The sequence below is a fragment of the Protobothrops mucrosquamatus genome, unplaced genomic scaffold (genome assembly GCF_001527695.2).
Source record: "Protobothrops mucrosquamatus isolate PMUCROS unplaced genomic scaffold, P.Mucros_1.0 scaffold69, whole genome shotgun sequence".
Classification (NCBI taxonomy): domain Eukaryota; kingdom Metazoa; phylum Chordata; class Lepidosauria; order Squamata; family Viperidae; genus Protobothrops; species Protobothrops mucrosquamatus.
The window spans coordinates 584,873-607,137 of NW_015386447.1; the positions used below are offsets into that span (position 1 = coordinate 584,873).

Consider the following 22,265-nt stretch of genomic DNA (forward strand, 5'->3'; position numbering starts at 1 on the left):
GTTCTCGCCTACATCGTCCATATAGGACGACTCGGGAACTCAACTCCTACCCCGGGCAGCTCACCTATCCCCTTATGCCCAGGGGAAAGGTATCAAGCCGTTTGACAGCTGATGCTGGCTGTCAAACCGGCTTTTACGCAAAACAGGCAGGAGGCAGCAAACAGCTGCGACCGACGAAATCGCCTGCCACCGGAAGTCCAAGAGTTATGATTCTTCTTTCAATAATAATAATTGGATAAAAGAATGTTCTAAAAACTTAGGTTATTGTGCTGAGAAATATCTAGAGGTTAAGCATATAAAATCCAAGTTATGATTTTGGGGAAATGATCTAAATATTGGAGAAGCCACCATAAAACAGTTAAACCTCTTAAATGTTTAGAATAATACTCAATGAAATTTTTTGTAAAGTGTATGTAGATTATAGTAAAATGTAAAATGCTAATAATTAAAACAATTGGGACTATCATGACTTTTTTGTCCTACAAAAGGAGAACAATTGCTAGCATCAAACACTAAAATTGTTCTCCCACAAATGCTTCAAGCAAAAAAGGATGGAATGCCTATTGCATAAAATCTTTGGAAAACACACAAATTCAGTACTGTAAAAGGTTATTGAAGCTTTCTATGTGTGCCCCTGTTCATCTTCTACAAACAGAATTAGGTTATCCTTGGTTAAAGTTCAGATTGATAAGGTCCTGCTCAGTTTTTGCAAATGTATCTCTCCAAAAGAGTCTAAATTCTTGGTTAAACAGTTAATGGTTGTGATAACCCAATGCCTTATATGGATTATTGGATAGGTATCTACTCTCAATATCAATTATTCCATTTGGAATCTAAAGATCTGCAAGGCGTTGGAGCTTGTGATGCCATATTGTAGGTGTTACAATGCTGTCATATTGAAATTACTTTTTTTACTGATTGCTTTTCAGCCTCTGTGTCAGGATCCTCATTTTAGTATACAAAGCATTATATGATAGCCTAAAATCATTTGCAGAATCATCTATTCTTTTGGGTTCTTAGCATATTTTGTGGTTGCAACCAAAGGTTTGTTTAATGTCATAAAAATTGTTTTTCATAACAATGTCTGATCATTTTGTTTTTTTGATTACTGTTTCAGAGAGGACTTGAGATATACCTGTTGGCCCCGCAAGATAAATCAGACTAAGAATCAACTTCACAGGATAGCTAAAACTGCTTTTATTAAGATTTGTTATAAAAACAGAATCTTGTAAGCCTGATGGTTTTATTTCTTCTCTTTATAGTTCAGTGATTTAGACAGGCATCTGTCTGAACCATTTCCAAATGTTATCTCAGTGATGGCGAACCTTTTAGAGACCGAGTGCCCAAACTGCAACCCAAAACCCACTTATGCATCGTCGGGTGCTGGGTGGGTGTGACCCATTGGCTGGGTGTGGCCAATTGGGTGGATGTGGCCTATTGGATGGGTGTGGCTGCGGTGGTAACAGCAGACTGGGTGGGACTAAAAAGTTCAATCATCAATTCCAACTTTGCAAGATCTTTTTTATCCCACGAGGTTGAAATTGACTGATTGATTGAACCTTTTTTTTTTGCACACGGCGGCAGAGGCCTAAAGCGAAAAGGTTTTATAAAACCATGCTGAAGGCCTAGAACTGGGGCGACGGTGCGTGTGCCCACAGAGAGGGCTCTGAGTGCCGCGTCTGGTACCCGTGCCATAGGTTCGCCACCACTGTGTTATCTGGACATTCTGGACTTTAAAAATGCTTTAATCCCTTTTGTCTAAAGGGCTCTGTATCTCTGTCACAGTAATCCTCCGTACTCTCTACACTTTTTTCTCAGCATTTTACAATATTTATGTATTTACTTTTTCTATTGCTGTTAAATATCTGGCTGAGTAGTAAATAAAGTAAATAGTAAAAGTAGGTCTTGTAGATGACTTTCTCATGTTCTGTAAGAGAGATCACTTAGCACTTTGGGAAAAGATTGCCTGGTCCTGAGAAGGAGGAAAGATTAAGAAAGAAACATTTTGTTTAATGTATGATGGAGACTGTTGGAAGAGCAGAAAGACCAGGTTAGGAACAGATTGTCATGGATAAAATCTGTATGATTGCTAAGGGTTGACAAAAACGTAATGGCACCAAATCAAAATCATAAGATGGAGCAGAAAGAATTGCTCTAAACTGGAAATTTCTAGATAACCTATTATTAAATAATTGATCTGCAATTATTTTTTTCTCTTATGAAAAAAAATGACTGATAAAATTTTTAGAGGAATGAGTCATGTTTTTATCAGCTCTGGAAAGATTATACAAATGCTAATAATAACTGTTCTATTGATAAATTGAGTGTCATGTGTAACCTGTGAGTGAATGTTGACTGTTGTGTTGGACTATTCTGTTGTATTCGTTGACTATATTGTGTTGGACTATTCGTTGTATTTGTCGTTGGACTATTTCTGTTGTATTCGTTGACTGTATTGTGTTGGACTATTCTGTTGTATTTGTCTTTCTTCATACCTTACAGAATATTAAAAATGAAAAAAATAATGAAAACTTAATATGAGAGAGAGCACTATGCCCTCTGATATCCCACATCGGTTTAAATTACACTCTTAAATACTGCTCTACTTTCACTATAGACTAGAAAAGGGGTTCCCAACCAGAGGTGCGAGATGATATTCCAGGAGGTGCAAAAACCTAGGTTTTCAAAATTATAGTGTATATGCATAATGTATTGCTGTTATTTTGAACTTTTGTAAGGGGTGCGAGAATATATCAGAAGCGTTCTCCAGCACAGGAGATGGAGAATCCACCAATGGGTTTGCTCTGTCTTCCTTCCCATTAGATCAAGTCAGTCAAACTTGCCACGCCCGTCTTGGACTAGGACACACCCAGTCTTGACTTGATCTTCAGCCCAGACAGACGTGGCAAATTTGGCTCCCAGCGTAGGCAGGTAGATCAGATTTTCATTGGTGAATTCTCCATTCCTTCCACAGCCTCCTAAGTAGTGCTGGGATCAGCACTACCTTGGCTGGGCTGTCGGAGGCTTAAACTCCCCATTTTCCTTTTTTTTTCTTTTCCATTTTTAAGGTAGAATGGAGGCTTCCGTTCTTCCCTTCACACAGGCAGTGCTGGGATCAGCGCTGTAGCTGCCACCCCCTCCTCTTATTCATTTCTCTTTGCTCGTTGGATCGTTGAGGCCACCAGGAGGAGAGCCGCGCGACAGCCGAATCTAAGTGTTTGTTGGTGTGCGGCTCAGCTCCTCACCTCCTTTGGTCTCAGGCCTCGTGGGGGCCTTCCCGGGCACTCGGACAGTTGTGGCTGCCATTTTGGCAACCGCATGAAGATCCGCCGCGCTGAATCGGCTCGCCCTTGGGGGCGTGCGGCCTGGATCACTCCAACTCGGCCTGCCATTGCCTATCGGGCGGTCGGCCATGGAATAGGCTCCCCTTCGTGGCGCGCAGTTCTCCTTGCTAGCGAAACAATCTTCATCGTCGCGGCCGCCATTTTGAGGGCCACGTGGCTGCCGCTGTTACAATCTGAAGGGAAGCCATCGGGGGGGGGGTTCCTTCTTTATTGTCTGGCTTCACTGGCATCAACTGAATCCCTCAAGGCCTTGCTCCCTCCCACAAGTCCATCTCAGGGGAGTTGGAAAAGGCCGCGGCCGCCATTTTGGTTGGCCAGTGCATACTGCACGGAGGACCCTATAGGCCTCTACAGCCCTTAGCTTCTCCAGGAAATACAGTCTCCCCTCTTCAATCAGCCTTTGTGTGCTCTAAAGGCTACACAGCTCATTGGGCCCAATTACAGGCCTCAATCTGGTGCTTCCCTCCTGGCCACCATTTAGCGGGCTATGCATTGGATTGCGGTCATTAAGTGATTGCTCTTGTCGCTTCCGCAGATCCACCCCGCCATGCAAACATGCTGACACTCATCAACTTGCTGGCCTTGTCACCACGGCGCCCTCTACGAGTAGGCAGGCTGTCATCACTCACCTGATTTTGCTGCGGCCGTAGACACGACTGGACCCACAGGGTCAATTACCAGTCAGGTGGCCAGGGGAGCAGGGTGAACCCTAGTATTCCCCTGCTCCAACTGCATTAGCTCAACCCGCCAATATATCCGCTGCCAGAGTTCCCTCTCAGCACTACCTGAGATAACTCACATCAGGATGGAGGAATCCACGGCTCCCCAACCTAAGGAGACCATCCCTCCATCTACTAGCCGAAAAAGGCACAGATCCTCCAACCAGGAGGCGGCAGGCAGGATCAAGGCCAAGGCTAAGACCATCTCCAGAAAGAAGCCTTCGAAATTGGCAGAGAAGCAGGCCAGCAGGAGGCACCAGGCTTTGGAGAAGGAATTTTCCAAAGCGCAGAGGCAGGCCCGGGCAGAGGCGGAACAGACAGATGACACCTCTGGGGCCATCGACCTCTGCTCAAGGGATCTGGGCACTGGTGGGGATTTTCACACACCCCTTCTCCTGGGGTGGATCAAGGTCCCACCATTCCCCAACCATCAGTGGCCCCGCGGGTCCCACATTCAGGCCCAGAGGCCACTTTCACTCCCAACAGCTGCTGGGCTCAGGGTAGCTGAGCCTGAAACCATTCCTTCTGAGGATCGCCTTCAAGCCCTGATTTCCCAGGCGATTGACCGGACTCTCGCAGCCAGGTCCTACCACTTGCCCAGGGCCGAGTCAGTGGCATCCTTTCCCCCATCCTACCCTCTCCAGGCAGGAGCTCCCAAGTACCACGGGCCTCCCTCACCATCCCAATCCTCTTATAGCAGGGCATCTTCTACGGAGTACGACCAACCAGATATACCATGGTTGGAGGAGGAGGACCTCACCCCAGACCCTACGCCAGGGGTGTCCAAACTTTTTTCAAAGAGGGCCAGATTGGATGAAGTGAACGTGCTGGAGGGCCAAACATTTTTCCGAACATTCTTTGAACCATTACAATTAAATGCAAATGAATTATTTTATGCCAAGTTAATTGCAAATGGCATACTTTTCATTTCATAACATTAAGATCAACTAACAGCTGAGTTTTCACAATGTATTTAAAATAATTTTTAAAAAAAACTTACCTGCACTAATGTGAAGGGTGAAACTGAGATCTAGACTGCAGCAAATAGGCTAGGTCTGGTACAAAGGCAGTGGTTTTGATGCACAAAATGTCACGCAGATGAGAGTCACTTAGTCTTGTCCTCACTCGGTTCTTGTTAAAGTTCATAGCAGAGAATGTCTTCTCACACAAATATGTTGAGCCAAACAAGCTCAGCATTTTCTTAGCCAATGTCCGAATCTCTTGAAACCTGCCCTTATCCAGTTGGTGGTAAAAGTTCACAAGAGAGAGCTGTTGGTGACGACTGCGTAACTCGCTGTCACAATGCAGCTCAATGAGCTCAAGCTGCAGCTGATCTGGAGCATCATCGGGGTCAACAGAGAATGGAGAGGAGAAAAGGCTGGTCTCCTTTTCAATAGCTGCAAAATCTTGAAAGCGCCGTTTAAACTCTCCAGCCAGAGATGCGATGTCTGCTGCATACCTGCTCATTTGCGCACTGATATTGTCCTGTGAAAAACTGTTCATTATTTCCCGCAATGCTGAAAAATGTATGGCATTGGGCTGTGTTTGTGACAAATGCCTTTGGAAAAGTTGCAGCTTTGTTCCAAAGGCCTTGAGGTGTGAATAAAGCTGGTGCACCGCTGCATCTTTTCCCTGAAGACTTGTGTTTAGTACATTCAGATTCTTTGTTATGTCAACTAGAAACCCCAAATCAGCCAGCCAAATAGGATCAGATAGTTCTCGCATCGGTTGTCCCTTTGTTTCCAAGAATTCTTTGATTTCCTTTCTGAGAGAGTAGAAACGCTGCAGCGCAGACCCTCGACTGAGCCATCTTACATCGTTGTGATATAAAACATCTTCATATTCAGCCTGGATGTCCAGTAGAAACTGTTTAAACTGGCGGTGGGACAGAGCTTTAGCGCGAATAAAATTAATAGTCTTTACAACCGGTTTCATAACATGATCATATTTGAGATATTTNGCTCTGGAGGTCAAGTAGCTCTTCAGTCACATTTATTTCATCGTCCACCCCTCTCAAAAAAATCAGCAACTGAGCTGTGTCAGATAGGTCTGTGCTGTCATCACAGGCTATTGAAAAGAAGTCAAAATCCTGTCCTTTGGACGTCAACTGTCTCTTAATATCTGATGAAATATCTTCAATTCTCCGTGCTACAGTGTTATGAGCCAGGCAAATGTTGTCAAACTCTTGCTTCTTCTCGGGACAGATATTCTCAACCATTTTCATAACGCACTCTTTAATAAAATCACCCTCAACAAAAGACTTGCTATTTTTAGCAATTAACGTTGCCCCCTCATAGCTTGCCTTTGTGGCATTTTCATTTGACTCACGGGCTTTTATGAAAAATTGCTGTTGTGACATTAAAACCGCTTCAAGTTGCTTCAACTTTTCACTGCGGTCGCGCCCTGTTAGTTTGCCGTATGTGCTATGTCTCGTCTGGTAGTGTCTCTTGACATTAAATTCTTTATAAACGGCCACAGTCTCTTGACATATCAGACAAACACAGTGATTCTGTATTTCAGTGAAAAAAAATTCCACTTTCCACCTTTCCTGGAAACGGCGGCCCTCACTGTCAACTTTCCTTTTCTTATTTATAGTCGCCATTTTATAAATTGGCCAGAAGGGTGATTCTGCCTCTACAAGCAAACTTCCTCTGCCTCTGCCTCTACAAGCAAACAGTGTAAAAAACAAAACATTGTATGAAACTCTTTCTCTTGTTCTACAATTCCTTATTTGGCCTCATGAGCAATACAGCATCCTCAAACCGATTCTATAATAATTATACTGTTTATTATCCTGTTGTCAAAGTAGGTCTCCCACTTTCTCAAAACTAGGAAAAATTACACTACCAAATTGAAAACAGAAGGTGGAGGAGGGGAACGGATAAGAAGGAAGAAAGCCCCAAAGTACATGGAGGCGGATGTAGAGCCTCTTTCCTGCCAAATCAATGGACCTGCGGTTTTCCCCTTCAGGGCATTGCAGCCAGTTCAAAAGGAAAAACAAAAGCAGTTGGGAAGGTTTGGATGCAAGGCGTCTGGTAATTCCCCTTCCCCCTTTATAATTTATGCGTGCAAAAGGAACAAGAATGTTCCCTGACACACAAAGAGGCGCGAAGGAAGGAGAGGATACTAGGCTTCTGAAAGTGCTTCACTCCCGAAGAATGCATGTGCAAAAACACCAAGACAAATAAACGCCTCCTTCCCAGCCAGCCACCCAACCAGTAAGGGGGTCCTGTGCACGAACAATGCAAGCAGCCCCGCTTCCTTTCCGTGCTGGAAAGCCACAGCAGGAGGCCGAGCAATAAATGGACAGGGAGATTTATCAGCCTGCTCACTTTGGGTTCAGCCACATGGGTGGAAATGGCTTTTGCAACAGGGAGGGCTCGGAAAGCGAAAGGGGTGGGCGCCCCATGGAAGAGCAGACCCGGAGAGCGGGAGAGGGATCTCCCCACCGAAAGGCAAGGGAGGGGGTGGGGAGGACGCGGAAGAGGCCGGAGGTGGATCCCCATAAGGAGGGCTCTCTGATGGGCGGCGCTGGGCCGTGCGGGCAACTGCCACCATGAAGGGAGGGCTCGGAAAGCGAAAGGGGTGGGTGCCCCACGGAAGAGCAGACCCGGAGAGCGGGAGAGGGATCTCCCCACCGAAAGGCGAGGGAGGGGGCGGGGAGGACGCGGAAGAGGCCGGAGGTGGATCCCCGTAAGGAGGGCTCTCTGCTGGGCCGTGCGGGCAACTGCCGCCATGAAGGGAGGGCTCGGAAAGCGAAAGGGGTGGGCGCCCCATGGAAGAGCAGACCCGGAGAGCAGGAGAGGGATCTCCCCACCGAAAGGCGAGGGAGGGGGCGGGGAGGACGCGGAAGAGGCCGGAGGTGGATCCCCATAAGGAGGGCTCTCTGCTGGGCTGTGCGGGCAACTGCCACCATGAAGGGAGGGCTCAGAAAGCAAAAGGGGTGGGCGCCCCACGGAAGAGCAGACCCGAAGAGCGGGAGAGGGATCTCCCCACCGAAAGGCAAGGGAGGGGGCGGGGAGGACGCGGAAGAGGCTGGAGGTGGATCTGCGTAAGGAGGGCTCTCTGATGGGTGGCGCTGGGCCGTGCGGGCAACTGCCGAGGCAGCCGGGCGCTCCGGTGTTTTCCCGCTGGGGAGAGAGGGCTGCCTCAGGGGGACTGGGGCGCGCCCGGGCATAGAAAGAGGGACGGCGGCACCAGTTGGCCTGGAAGGCCAGGACCGGGAGTCCTGAGGGAGTAGTTAACTTCTTGAGGTTAACTAAGGGGGAGTTAAGAGGTCCGCAGAGGGGAAGGGGGGGCACGATGAGCCTCGCAAAAGTCCCACAAGGCCTGTTCCCGGCTGCACCTAACTCCGGGGGCGAAGGGATTATTTTGGCCAGTGGGCACCAGGTTGAGGAAAGACGGGGAAGAAGTTTTCTCACCTAACAGCAGCAACTTGAGGATTGCAAAAATATGACCGCAGCCTGAGCCTCTCGGAAAGAGTTGTGGAAGGAGCAGCCGCTAGGCTCCCGTTCTTGGACCGGCGAGGCGGTTGTCTGGCCGAAAATCAGGCTGTCCCCGCGGTGCAGTCCAAGCAGAGTCTCGCGAGGGACACAAAACAAGATCAGCCGCTGCCTATTGGTCGAGGGAGACCCCGCCAATAAACTTTCCAATAGGGAGGGCCTTGGGAGGGCCGCCTTTACATAGAGCAGGGAGGGCTGTGGACTTTGGACATGTCTGCCCTACGCCATTTGGAGGTCTCTTTAACCCGGCCCTTTTCTTGTCACTGCTTCTCAAGGCCAGCACTACTGCCAACATAGGCCCTGATTGGCTCCCTCAGTCAGACCCTTCGCCTAGCTCAGATGCGAACCCAGTTTTCTTTGAGCCCGTTGTGACTCAACACCATGTCCCTTGCCCATCTCTCTTCTTGAACGCGGTTCGGGAGCAATGGGTCTCACCTGGCACCTTCCCTCCTCTGGGAGGAACAGAGAGGAAACTGTTCAGCGCAGCACCAGACTTGGCTGATGCGCTGGAGGTGCCAACGGTAGATGAACCCTTGGCCTCTCTCTTCTCGACTACAGTGTCGGGGGATATGGCTGAGATTCTGAAGGCTGAGGACAGGAGGTGGGAATTAACCTTCCGCAGGACTCATCAGGCGGCGGCGTGGGCGATAAGGGCGGCTACTTGCGCATCCTTCGCTAGGACCTCTCTCCTCTGGCTCCGCCAACTACAGGCCAGGCTTCCTCCGGAGGAGGTACACACTCAACAAGACCTGAGCAAGCTAGTTGCTGCATCAGAATACGTCTCCGATGCAACACTGCATGCGGCCAGGTTCTCCTCCAGGACCATGGCCTCCAATGTCACAGCACGACGAATGCTGTGGCTCAAACATTGGCAAGCTGAGGCCAAATCCAAGTGGCGTCTGGCCGTGGCCCCTTATCAGGGTGGTCAGCTGTTTGGAGAGGCTCTAGCACCTTATTTGACCGAGAATAAGGATAAGCGGAAGGTGCTGACCCACCTCAGCCGGCGTGCTGACAGGTGTGCCAACCCGTTCATCCGCAGACAGTCCTTTCGGTCAGGAGCAGGTGCAGGCCCCACTCAACCTTCCCACCCCTTCACGGCCAGACAGGACCGCCCGCCTGACAGATCGGGTTTCAGACCCAGACAGCAGTCCCAGGGCAAGCGGTCCTTTCGGGGTGGGGGTTGCCCTTTTAGAAGGTCCAAGTGACTCTCGGGCTGCCCCTCCCATAGGTGGCAGACTGGCCCACTTTCTCCACCAGTGGGAGGCCACCACCACAGACTCCTGAGTTCTCCAAACTGTCCAATACGGCCTGTCCCTAGAATTCGTGTCCAGGCCACCAGGGCGCTTCATTTCTTGCCCCCAATCAAAGAACCCTGTAAAAAAGCCTCATGCAAGAGGCCATTTGTCATCTTTTGGACATAAGTGCCATAGAACCGGTGCCAGCTGGTCAAAGGGGCGGGGGATTCTATTCTATCCTCTTTGTGGTTCCCAAGGCCTCGGGAGGATGGAGGGCGATTCTGGACCTCAAGGGTCTGAATTCCCACATTGCATACCGGAAGTTCAAGATGCAGACGCTCCAGTCCATCTTGGGAAGCGTGAGAAACGGAGACTTCCTGATGTCCATAGACCTCACGGAAGCTTATCTCTACATCCCCATCCTCCCCGACCACCGGTAGTTCCTCAGGTTCTGTTATATGGACCATCACTACCAATACAGGGCCCTGCCGTTCGGCCTGTCGTCGGCTCCAAGGGTGTTTACCAAAATCCTGGCGGTGCTCGCCGCACACCTGAGACTGGTGCCGCTACGCATCCAATGCTACCTGGACAACATTCTCATCCAGTCATTATCCTTCCTGGCTGCCCAGTCGGACCTAATGTTGGTGATCAGGGTCCTCCAGGACCACGGGTTTTCGGTAAACTTCCAAAAAAGCCAGACAGTTCCCTCGGCCCGACTCCTACACATGGGTGCCATAATAGACACAGTCGGTTGCCAGATCTACCTGTCCCAGGAACGTTGGGACAGCATCCGGAACCTGGTCCTCAAAGTATGCAGGGAGCACGTGGTTTCGCTGGCCGTTTTTTCCCAGCTGTTGGGAAAGATGATATCGTGCATAGCGATTGTATCTTGGGCCAGACTGCATTCCAGGAACCTCCAGTGGTTCCTGCTCCCTTTCCAACGGTTGGGCACCAGCTCCTCCAACCAAAGGGTAAGGGTCCCTCCCCAGACCTTGCGGTCTCTCAGGTGGTGTTCATCACCAGCGGTAGCCAGAGGGTCCTTCTTCAATGAACCCGTTTGGCTCACGCTTACAACAGACGCCAGTCTGTTCGGTTGAGCGCACCTTCCGTCGCAGTTGGCTTAAGGGCGGTGGTCCCGGTCAGACCTGAGGCACAAATCAATTGGTTGGAGCTCAGAGCCATATATCTGGCTCTCCGCCACTTCTGCAACAGAGTTGCGAGGCAACACGTGCTGGTCCTTACGGACAACGTGGCGGCAAAGGCCCATGTGAACCGGTAGGGGGGTACCCGTTCCAGGACCCTCATGGCTGAGGCCCAGATGTTGGGCTCCTGGGCAGAGACCAATCTCGCCTCCATCTGGGCCGACCACATCTCGGGGAAGCAAACCGACAGGCGGACTTCTTGAGCAGGTCGACAGTGGACCACTCAGAATGACGCCTGCACCCGGACCTCTTCAGGGAGATATCCGACAGTTTCGGCCTACCGGTCATAGACCTGTTCGCCTCTCCGGCGAACTCCCAACTCCCGAGGTTCCTCTCCCGATTCCCGTCCCCAGGGGCAGAGAGAACGGACGCTCTTCGAGGTCCATGGCCAGAGGGCCTGCTTTACACATTTCCTCCTCTCCCTCTGATTCGGGCAGTCATCCGCAAGCTCCTGCAGGAGAGGGCGGAGGTGCTCCTCGTGGCTCCGTATTGGCCACGGAGGCTGTGGTTTGCCGACCTCATGAACCTCTCCAGGTCTCCATGGAGGATTCCTCCAGGTCGCATTTTTCTCAGCCAGAGGGTCCTGCAGCATCCAGACCCCCAGTGGCTTCAGTTGACCGCCTGGCACTTGAACGACGGATCCTGACTGAGGACTCCTGTTCGCCAGGTGTCATCTCCATGATTCAGGCCTCCCGGAGACCTGCAACAAACTGTATATACAATTCCACATGGAAGAATTTCTGTCATTGGTGCGAAAGACACCATTTGACTATCTCGGATTTGACAGTTCCAAGGATCTTGGACTACTTACTGGAGGGTCTTGACAGGGGCTTGGCACCTAATACCATACGCAGGCAGGTGACGGCTCTCTCCACCATACTTACCTGTGACAACTCGGTGCCGCTAGGTCAACATCCTTTGATATGCTCCTTTGTCAAGGGCGCCACCAACACCAAGCCCCCTGTGGTTCATAGGTATCCCTCTTGGGAGTTGCCGCGGGTCTTACAGGCTCTCACCAAGATGCCCTTTGAGCCTCTCAGATCCTGTGACCTACGGTCGCCTTGTGGCAATTACATCTGCCAGGCGGATTTCTCAGTTGGCGGCACTTTCCATCAGGGATGACCTATGCATTTTTCATCGGGACCGGGTGGTCCTTCGCTTGGACCCTACTTTTATTCCCAAGGTCAACACTTTGTTTCATAGGACTCAGGAAATCGTACTTCTAGATTTCTACCCTAATCCATCTCATGACTTGGAATGGCAATGGCATTCTCTGGATGTCCGCAGAGCCCTCCACTGATATATCAAGCGGACAGCGGCCTTCCACAGGTCTGAAGCCCTCTTTGTTTCCTTTCACCCTTCCTCTATGGGAAGGAGGGTGTCTGCCTCTACGATAGGCAGATCGATCAGGGCTTGCATTGCGGGGGCGTACCAGTTGCATTCCCTGCCGATTCCAGGTCGTGTCACGGCGCATTCAACGTGCAGTGTGGCTACCTCCGCGGCATGGGCCACTCAGGCGTCCATTGAGGACGTTTGTAGAGCAGCTACATGGTCTTCACCTTCACCTTTCATGAGGCATTACAAACTGGACAGGTTTGCCTCTGCGGACGCCTCCTTTGGTTGGAGGATCCTCCAACAGGTGGTTTCTAGGGACGAGGCACCGGACCTGACTGCTTGCCTCCCACAGGGACAGTGAGGCTTTGGTATGTCCCATTGGTGGATTCTCCATCTCCTGTGCTGGAGAAGGGGCGTTGTCTTACCTGAACGCCTTTTCTCAGCACGGAGATGGAGAATCCACTCCCGCCTGTTTGGGTCCGCCAGGTCCAGTGTTAGGGTTCTGGGAGCCAGCACGTCAGACTATAGTCAGTGGCCTTCGCCCTCGTCAAGACTGGGTGTGTCCTAGTCCAGGACGGGCGTGGCAAGTTTGACTGTTTTGATCTAATGGGCAGGAAGACAGAGCAAACCCATTGATGGATTCTCCATCTCCGTGCTGAGAAAAGGCGTTCAGGTAAGACAACGCCTCTTCTAGGGGTGCGAGGTATAGAAAAGATTGGGAGCCACTGGACTAGAACCATCCACTCAAGAAAAAAGCCACTGAAGAACAACACTTCCAACCTCTAACTCCTGCTGACAGTCCGATATGATGCTATGATCAAGAGTATCAAAAGTCACTAAGAATTTTAAAAGGATTGGAAGGGTGCAGTGTCCCCCATCAAGATTGAGATGGTCATCCACCAATGTGACTAATGCCATTTACATTCAATGGAATCTAAATAATCCATATCTTCTATCACTCTTTGAAGCTGAATCACTTCCCTCCCCTCAGCAAGTTGGTGATTAAAAGTTTGGCTGTATTCAGGAAAAGCTTTTTCAAGAGACAGTACACAAATGCCTCTTTAAACAGGTGGCACTACAGTCTCCCTCAGACAAGCATTGTCAATTTCCCTAATCCAGCCAATTCCTTCCTGCCTGGAGGAACTAGGAAAAGCACGAATCCAGCTTGCATTTGGCAAACTCATCTCATAAAGAATCCTGTCCACTTCCTTGAGCATAATGATTCATAGCACAAGATCCAGTCTCAACAACATATTGGATTCTGTCCAATTCACATTTAGCTCTAGGACAGTGTGGCGAACCTATGGCACATGTGCCAGAGGCGGCACTCAGAGTGCTCTCTGTGGGCACGCATGCCGTCGCCCCAGCCCCGCCTCCCCCTGCGGCCCCCTCACCAGAAGCCCCCCCCAGAGAAAAGTCATCCCCGGGCGTGGCTCACACAGAGCAGCGCAGCCAAGGACATGGCAGCCGGGCAATGGGGACAAGACTTCGCCCTCATGCCCTGTCATATGCAGTCAATGCTGCGGGGCGTGAGAAGAGGGCGTGGCCACCATGGTGCTGCTGGGCCGCCTGGGCGATCTGCGGCAGGCCATGGAGGCAGTGAGTGGCCAGGCGGGGGGCGGGGCAGGGCAGAGGTAGGGGCAGGGCGGGTTTTGGGCACTCGGTCTCTAAAAGGTTCGCCATCACTTCTCTAGGACTTTCTCCATCAAGAAACCTGCAAAATTATACAGAGAGCCTGTAGATATCTTATCCCATCTCCGAGCAGGTGGCCATGTAAATATCTTGAGATGTAATAAGGGCAGAGAAAAATAGACACTATTCAATAAAAATCTCTTTCTTGGAAGCCTCCCAAGTCCACTAAAAGAGCAGTGAGTTCAGCAACAGGCTTCCCCTCAACTGTCACTCAGCGGATATATATCAAATGTTCTTGTTCAGTCTGGTTGCCCTGTTTCTTCAGCATGTCATTCTAAAACCTTAATTGCAGTCAAGCCTTACCTTCACCACAATGCCAATTTTCTGCCATTATTCTTCCGTTAATGATAGCAGAAGCAGCACTCTTTTGTCCTCTAATGAAAAGTTTTTCTTTTACAAATATGAGCTAGGAATAACATACAGTACTATAACTAGGCACAGATTAATAAACTAACAGCTAACTAAAATACCATCTTTAAAAAAAAGTAATTTTTACTTATTATTTCCAAGAGATGATGAAATGATAACTGCAATTCTCTCTAAAAAAAACCCTCTTTGGCTCTGTCTTAGATTCCGTTTAACTGTCACTGTTGTTTTCAGTAGTGAGTTTCTTCCCCCTCCTTTTATTATTATTATTTCATTTTCCTTTCATTTGGTCCTCTTTTTGTTGTTTCCTTGTACACTACTGTATATTCTTTCTCTTCTACTTGCTTCTCTCTCAGGACACTTTCACAAGGGATTGTTTCTGCTCTTCAGTCCCTTTTGTATGGCTCTGAAAAAAAATCAGAGGTAAGCAAGGGATGAAAAAAACATCCTGAAAGGCCCCAGGAAGGGTCAAGGTCGAACCCACCATGACAGCTATTTAATGAATGCATGCATGCATAAAAATGTAAGTATCGGCTTATTTTATGCATGAATGGACTAAAATATACAGCTACATTGTTGTAGGTGTATATGAAAGTAGGAATGTATAGGTTGGTAATAGTTGTATGTTAAGCTCGAATGAATGGAGGTAATGAAAACGTAGATTTGGATTTTGAGAAAAAGTGTTCAGGATTCTGAATGAATGCAATTCTGCAGAAAAAATACTCTAGATGATTGAATGTCAATGAGAATTGTAATTGGTGAATATCTGCTTGAAATATACATACATACATACATACATACACACACACACACACACACATACATACATAGAAATCTAATTCATGTGTACATGTAGCAAATAGAAAAATCTGAAAATGTGATTGAATAAATTCTGATAAAAGATTAAGAGACTGAGTTTTTTTTCTTAGAGCTTCAAAGAGTCTGAGATAAATAGAGTGATAATTGCTATTGATAATACTGTGTTCTTCTCCATATGGATAACCGGGAAGAATAACTCTTGGTGAACTTCATGAAACTTGGAAAGTACTTGTATTTTTGTTATTTTGGCAAACTTCATAAATGAACAAATCTGCTAAGCATACATTTACATTTATCACAAGGACAAATACTAATTACCATAATTATGTCCTTTGTCATCTTTCAGAAAGTAGTCATGCTCTCCTCTTCCAGCTCTGTGTTCTTGCTGCGTCTGTCCTTGTTTTCATGCAGTAGCCTAAAAGTCTTTTATTAATTGCATAATAAAGAATATCTTGTAAATCTCTTCCACTGAGCTTGTTTCTCCATGTGATAGCTCTCTTTGTGGAAAGTTACTTTCTGGAACAATTTACTATTGCTCTTGTATTTGATTCCAAAAATCCTGGTCCACTTTTGTGAGCTGAAGTGTGGCCACTTGTTTATTCCATTCTCCTTATTTTTCTTCTGTGCTCTTCTATAGATTTACATTTGATACATGCTGTATGTATGTTTGGTTTCTTTTATGCAGGGAAGGAAAAAACCTTTTTCCTTCTATTCCTTATATAGCCACCATCTGTGGAAAGATTTGTTTCTTCTTGTTTCTTTTATTGGCTAATAGATAAGCTGAATACAAAACATTTAAAAGGAACTATTGATGAGGATCTCCTATTTATTTATTGTCAAATTATTTTCTAACTTAAATTTGTCATTTCTGTTCAGTTATGAGTAGTTTTGGCTTGATTTCAGTTGATGTATTTAGTATGAAAATGCATATGAATTTCAATATATTATTATTGTTTGTCTAAGTATGTATATCTCTCTATGTTCTGTTTATGGAGTTTTTGAACATATGTAGCATGATTTATGCATTCTTGATATGCATACAGTAATAATATTTGAACTGATTTCTTTTTAGATAGAGAAGCATAGAGAAGCAGAGAAGAAGATTATCTAGCAATATATTAAAACTCCTTGAATTGTTTGATTTGTTTTTATGTTTTTAGGCAAGTTTTTCCTTTTTAAAAAAAATTCCTTATTAATATTTGCATATGTATTGTTATGAAGTATTTCAGATTTATATTTTGATTTTATATATATACCCAACACTAATGTATCTGAGAAAATGTTAAACAAGAATCAGTGACATGAGTTTCAACCAACATGCCACTCCTATGTAGATTAATATTAGGTTATATAGGTTTTATTAACCAGTAAAAATTAGACTCACTAAAGTTATAGCACACATTTTACACTAAATATAAAATTGAATTTTGCTATTACTTCAGACATTCATGACAAAATAGGGCTTTTTAGTAAGCCTTCTCATAAATTATCCTTTATGACTGATACATAGAATCATAGGTTTGGAACGGAATTTCTTCTCTGCACTCTTTCTAGAGCCTCAACATCTTTTTTATATTGTTGTGACCAGAACTGGATGCAGTATCCCAAATGTGGCCTCACCAATGTGGTATAAAGTGATTCTGTCACTTAATACTATCCCTCAGTTCCATGTTGGCTTTTTTGGCAATTGCAGCACACTGCTGGTTCCTACTGTGTTTCCCTGAAAGTAAGCCCCCCCCGAAAGTAAGCCCCAGGTTGAGTTTCGGGGGTGGGCCTAATATAAGCCCTCCCCCGAAAGGAAGCCCTACTTAACAGCCTGCGCAGATGGCTGGCTGCCAATTCCGTCTGGTTTCTACCATAGACACAAGATTAAAGGGGGGAAGCTGCCAGTGCCACTGCGATGAGGCGAAGCCACTGGGGGAGGGGTGATCTGACCCACGTGTCCCACTAACGTACGGTATACCTTACCGCTGCCTCTCATGCTGCTCGGCTTGTTCCGCAGCCGTTTTTGGCTGGCCGTGGCCATTTGCCGCATCGTGCATCGCGCCCACCAATGCCGCTGCACAGATCCCCCATCTGACCCATGTGCCCTGCTAACCAATGGTATATCAGTCCCTTACCGCCACTTGGCTTGTTCCGTGACTGGTTTCAGCTGCCATTGCCGTTCGCCGCATCGTGCATTACGCCCAATGCCACTGCCATAAAACTTGGCAGATCCCCCCATCTGACTTACGCGAGGCCGTAGCCAGGTTTCCCATGCCAACGGTAATCCTAATCCCCACTCCCCTCCAACCCTAACTGGACCTGGGAAGCCCTGGGGAAAAAAACGGAAAAAAGCCCCCCCCCCGTTTGTTTCCAAACTGCTTTGGAAATCTGCCAAGTGCAGGGAAACAAAAGTTTGGGGGGGGGAAAGGTCAATCAATCAATTCCAACTTCTCACACACAAAAAAAGATCTCGCGAAGTTGGAATTGATTGACCTTTTTTTCCCCCGCACAAATTTCTTTTGTTTCCCTGCCCACAGCGGCAGAGGAGTGTTAAGGAGAAACGGGATGGGGCTGGAAATCAGGTAAGCAAAGACATGCAATTCCAGGGAGAAGCGAGGGTATTTGGGCAGTGGTGTGGCAAGCTCTTTAGCTCCGCGATAGCAGAGAACTGTGACAGAGCTGCAAAGCAGGTGGCAAGATGCTGAAATGGGTACATCTCTGTCCTGCAGCTGCCCAGGCCGCCGGAAGGAAGGCCGACATCTACCGGCACTTATGGTAAATGCAGTGGCATTCTGGCTCTGGTGGGGAAGGGGCAGCCAGCATGGGCGCTGATGGCAGGACGCCCGCTCGCTTCAGCACCCTCCCTCCCCGAGCTTCTGGCATTCCACCTGCCGCTTTGGTCCTGGGCTGCCATCTCCCCACTCACCTCTCAGGCGGGCCCAGCCAGGCCAGGAAGGCAGCCTTCCCAGATGCCCGGGGCAAAACCCTCCCACTCTTGCCGGAGGAGCGTCGGCCTGGCCAACCCCACCTTGGCGCCCTTCCCACCGCTGCCCAGCACAGCTGCCTCAGGGCTGCAGGGGCTGGCCTGGCATGGGAAGGGCACATGCCCTGCCCCACCTGCCTGCGCCAGTATTTGGTCCACCACCATGCTCTCGCCACTGCATTGTGTCTCCAGCCCATACGCAGGCCCCGCCCCCACATGCTCACAGCCTGCTGGTACCGATAAAACTAAGCTCTACCCCGAAAGTAAGCCCTAGTGCTTATTTCAGAGCCCAAAAGAAAGTAAGACCGGGTCTTACTTTCGGGGAAACACGGTACTTAAGTGGTAGTTCTACTAGGACACCTAGGTCCCTCTCGTAGGCACTACTGTTGAGTCAGGTGTTGCTTATCCTGTACCTGTGCATTTCTTTTCCTGCCAAAGTGCAGGATCTTACTTTTTTTGCCACTAAACTGCATCTTCTTGGATAGGACCCAGTGCTCAAGTCTGTCAAGATCCTTCTGGATCTTGAGGATATCTTCTGAAGTGTTAGCAGTTCCCCCCAGCTTCGTGTCATCTGCAAATTTGATGAGTCCCTCCATCTAGGTCATTTATGAAGATATTAAAGTAAAATATAAATAAGGCTTCGGTATTTCAGACAATTTTATTAGTCTAAGATTTGAAGTATTTTGGATGCAGTAGAAACTGTAGAATGCTTACAAGCTAGTAAATAGTTTGGTGCCGAGTACAAATAATATATGAGTAGCTAAATAGAGAGATTTTGCATTGTTGTTTCTCCTTCAGTGTTCAGCATAGGTGTACTAACACCTTTGACAATTTCATTAATGAGTTCATTGTGCTAATGTAAAATTATTTCAAAATTACAGTGAAAGTTTGCTACAAATACAGATGTAAAAGCTTGCTGAAAAACCATGCATTTTCAACTGTAATGATTGATATAGTAGCTTCAAAGATTGTGATGAGTTTTTCTGTTTTCCTAGATTCTTTTGTCTCAAACTATGCCAGAGATGACAGAGAAAGCTCCTCTTAAGAAGCAGCACCGGTATGTTTCCAAGTTACAAATAAGTATATAGTATAATCCTATCCTTGCTACAGGGAAATAAATGATACTGATTTGGGTGAGATTGCATTGACACTGTGCTTTGATTAATTCTCTGTTCCAGCCTCTGGAAGAAGAGATTGAAGACTAGAATAACCACAAAAAGGAGGGTGTTTTGTCTGCAGGCAACAGCCTGTATATTTGAAAAGGGTAAAATGGGCATGAAAGAAGTGGGGCTGAGGGGGCCTCCAATTTTAATTAATCTATCATATTTTATTTATTTTTGACAAAAATGAAAAAAGTACCGAGATAGCCAGATACTACAAAAGGTGAGCTATCAACCAACATGACAAACAGTGGTGAACTATAACAGGCTATGCTTTGCTGTATTGTCTGAGGTGTTATTTATCTGGAAGTAGCGTAACAGTAGTAGTTATTGTCCGACCTAGTTTAGTGTGGCATGCAAACATATCAGTAACACTAGAATTTAATATAGCAAACAAATCCATTTATTAGTTAAAAGGTTTAGCAGGAATTTAGTGCAAAATTTAGGGGAGGTGGGGGTTGTGTAAAAATATACTTCATGTTCTCCATCCACTCCATGCAAATGTGAGAAGTATGTTTCTCTGATATGAACAGCTATTGCCCTTTTTTATATGAAGTTTCTTAAATTTCTTAGAAGAAAGACTGAATACAAAAGCATCTCCTTTGAAACGAGCCTAAAATTAGATTAGCGTTCATTTTGCTAAGTTTTAGGAAAGCGGTTGCATTTTTTTTTTAATGGGCCTGGAACTGCTAGTAGCAAGCCTCCACCAAGTTCTTCTTTGCTGCTTGATTGTTCTTCTAATGCAGATGTTTTTGTAATTGCAGATAGAGCTATAAATTGTTTCATACTTTTTAAATGTAAACAACCCAGAGTCCTTTGGGATTGGAGGAGATAAGCCTAGGTCAGTTAATCAATCGTGGTGTTTGTGTACATGTACATAAACACAGTCGTTTTAATAGATTTGCAGGGACAGTAATTGAAAAATAAGTTATTTGGTGTAGCATCTATTAGGATAAAAGAGCGTTTTTCACATTACATCCTTCTTTAAGAAAAATGTACTAAGGGAAATACAGTATTGAAATGCCAAATCTCATAAGTTTGTCAGTTACTAGTACATTACTGCATACCTGCCATTACAATCCATTATTTCTATTCTATCCACATTTAAGAATAAATGTCATTGGAGTAGGGAAATATGAAACATTGGCAGGAAAAATGTTCTTTAAACTTATTTTTATGAAATAAATGTATAGGGAAGTATAAAACTATATTCTAAATTCATGTAATATAATCCCCTGCTCTGGTACACAACAAAAAATCTATCATATATGCATTTATAATGTTTCCCCTGTTCCTTATATCTATGATATTTGTTTACACTACTGGTGATATAATATGTGATCCATATTGGAACCTTTGCTCATAGCTTGAATTCCCACAAGAAAGCCTCATTTTGTGCTTGTTTTATGCAAGCAATTTTGTGCATATTTTGTGTGTATATGTTTTAGGGAGTATTTTCTTATGTTTAAAAATAAATAGGCTAATCAATAATATGCTACAATCTTCGCTGTATATCTGGGGAGGTTTGTCATAAAAGAAGAACATTGTTTTACAAATTTTATGGATTTAGTAAAATACTTTAAATAGCAATAAATAGTTCATATTTTTTAAACAGGAAGAAAAACCGTGAAACTCATAATGCAGGTAAGATTTTAATACTTTTAGTAATAATTTTTATTGAAGTTTAAAAATACAAAGATAAACTAATATGAACTAAGAAAAATGCAAAAAGAACTGTTGAAGGAAAAATCTTCATCAGGGTCCAGTCCAAGCCGGGAATAAACAACATGGCGACTGCTTTAGAAAGAAGTTTGTAGTTTATTGAAGAGGAAAGCCAGACAGAAAGATGGCTCTGGAAGAAAAGAGAGCACATGTAGTAGGGAGTGGGTTTTTATACCTTCTGGGGCTCTTGGGGTTGTTTCCTGTTCCTGTTTAAGGCTTTGTATTTCCTATGTTATGTACTTTGACCTGAGTCTGAGTGTGCCTTCCTGGTATTCTGATGGTGGTGGGTTAATTCTATTATGTCCTGTCTTAGAGTTTGGGTGGGGTATGTAGATTTTAAGTGTCTTTGTCTTTCTGATCTCTTCAGCTTCTAGCTGAGGGCTCCAACCTTCTTGAATGGATTATTACATCTGCATTTCTAAAAGCTGGTTTCTGTTGAGTTGTCTGGCTGTATGTGTGTGTACGTGGAGAGGTTTCTGCCTTTTTAAAGATCTTCTTCATTACTTCATTGGGGAAATACATTCTGCCTTTTTAATATTCCCCAAAATATTTTTTTCTCTGGATTGTTCCCACAGAACAAAATGTTTGTGTGTGAGTATGTGAGACTTCCTCTTCATCATGACAAGTACAATTTCAATAACTTATCACCTCTAAGATTTCAAGCTACAATCTTTTCATCCCATCTCATCTTCTTTTATTAGCAAATAAAACCTAACATTTAATCTTAATCAGCTAAGACCATTAAGAGTTATCAGAAATATTTATACACACACACACACAAATCTTGTCATCCCATATCTTATATCTGTAAACAGATCTTTAAAGTCTCCTCTTCTAAAGTTAATCAGAAAAAAATCCATTAAGAACTACCAGAAACAACAAATTAAAATTTAATTCCATCAAACAATGTTCCACAAATCAATTTCTTATCATATCCACTAAGACAGCGGTCCCAAACCTTTCTGGCTCAGTGGACCGGTGGAAATGGGGGGAGAGTGGATGTTTTTTTTTTTTTTTTTTTTTTTTTCAATATAAAATTTTATTGTTTTTATCATAAAAAAAAAAGAAATACATCACAGATATTACACAATGTTATAACCCATCCCCCCACCCCCCGGACTTCCCAAACCAACCTAGGCTAATATTCAAATACAAGTAAACAAATATTAATATCTCTAACTCCAAAGTCTAAACTTAAACA

The 22,265-nt window shown here is 45.9% G+C and overlaps 1 protein-coding gene across 1 annotated transcript in view; it reads left to right on the forward strand.

Annotated features, from left to right (window-relative positions):
• The window catches only part of USF3 (upstream transcription factor family member 3), a 50,037-nt gene that overhangs the window by 6,713 nt on the left and 21,059 nt on the right, over nucleotides 1–22,265 (forward strand). Inside the window, exons 2-3 of the mRNA XM_015812124.1 lie at nucleotides 19,178–19,239; nucleotides 20,958–20,986. Coding sequence (XP_015667610.1) covers nucleotides 19,178–19,239; nucleotides 20,958–20,986 — 91 coding nt within the window. The remainder of the gene's footprint in view (nucleotides 1–19,177; nucleotides 19,240–20,957; nucleotides 20,987–22,265) is intronic.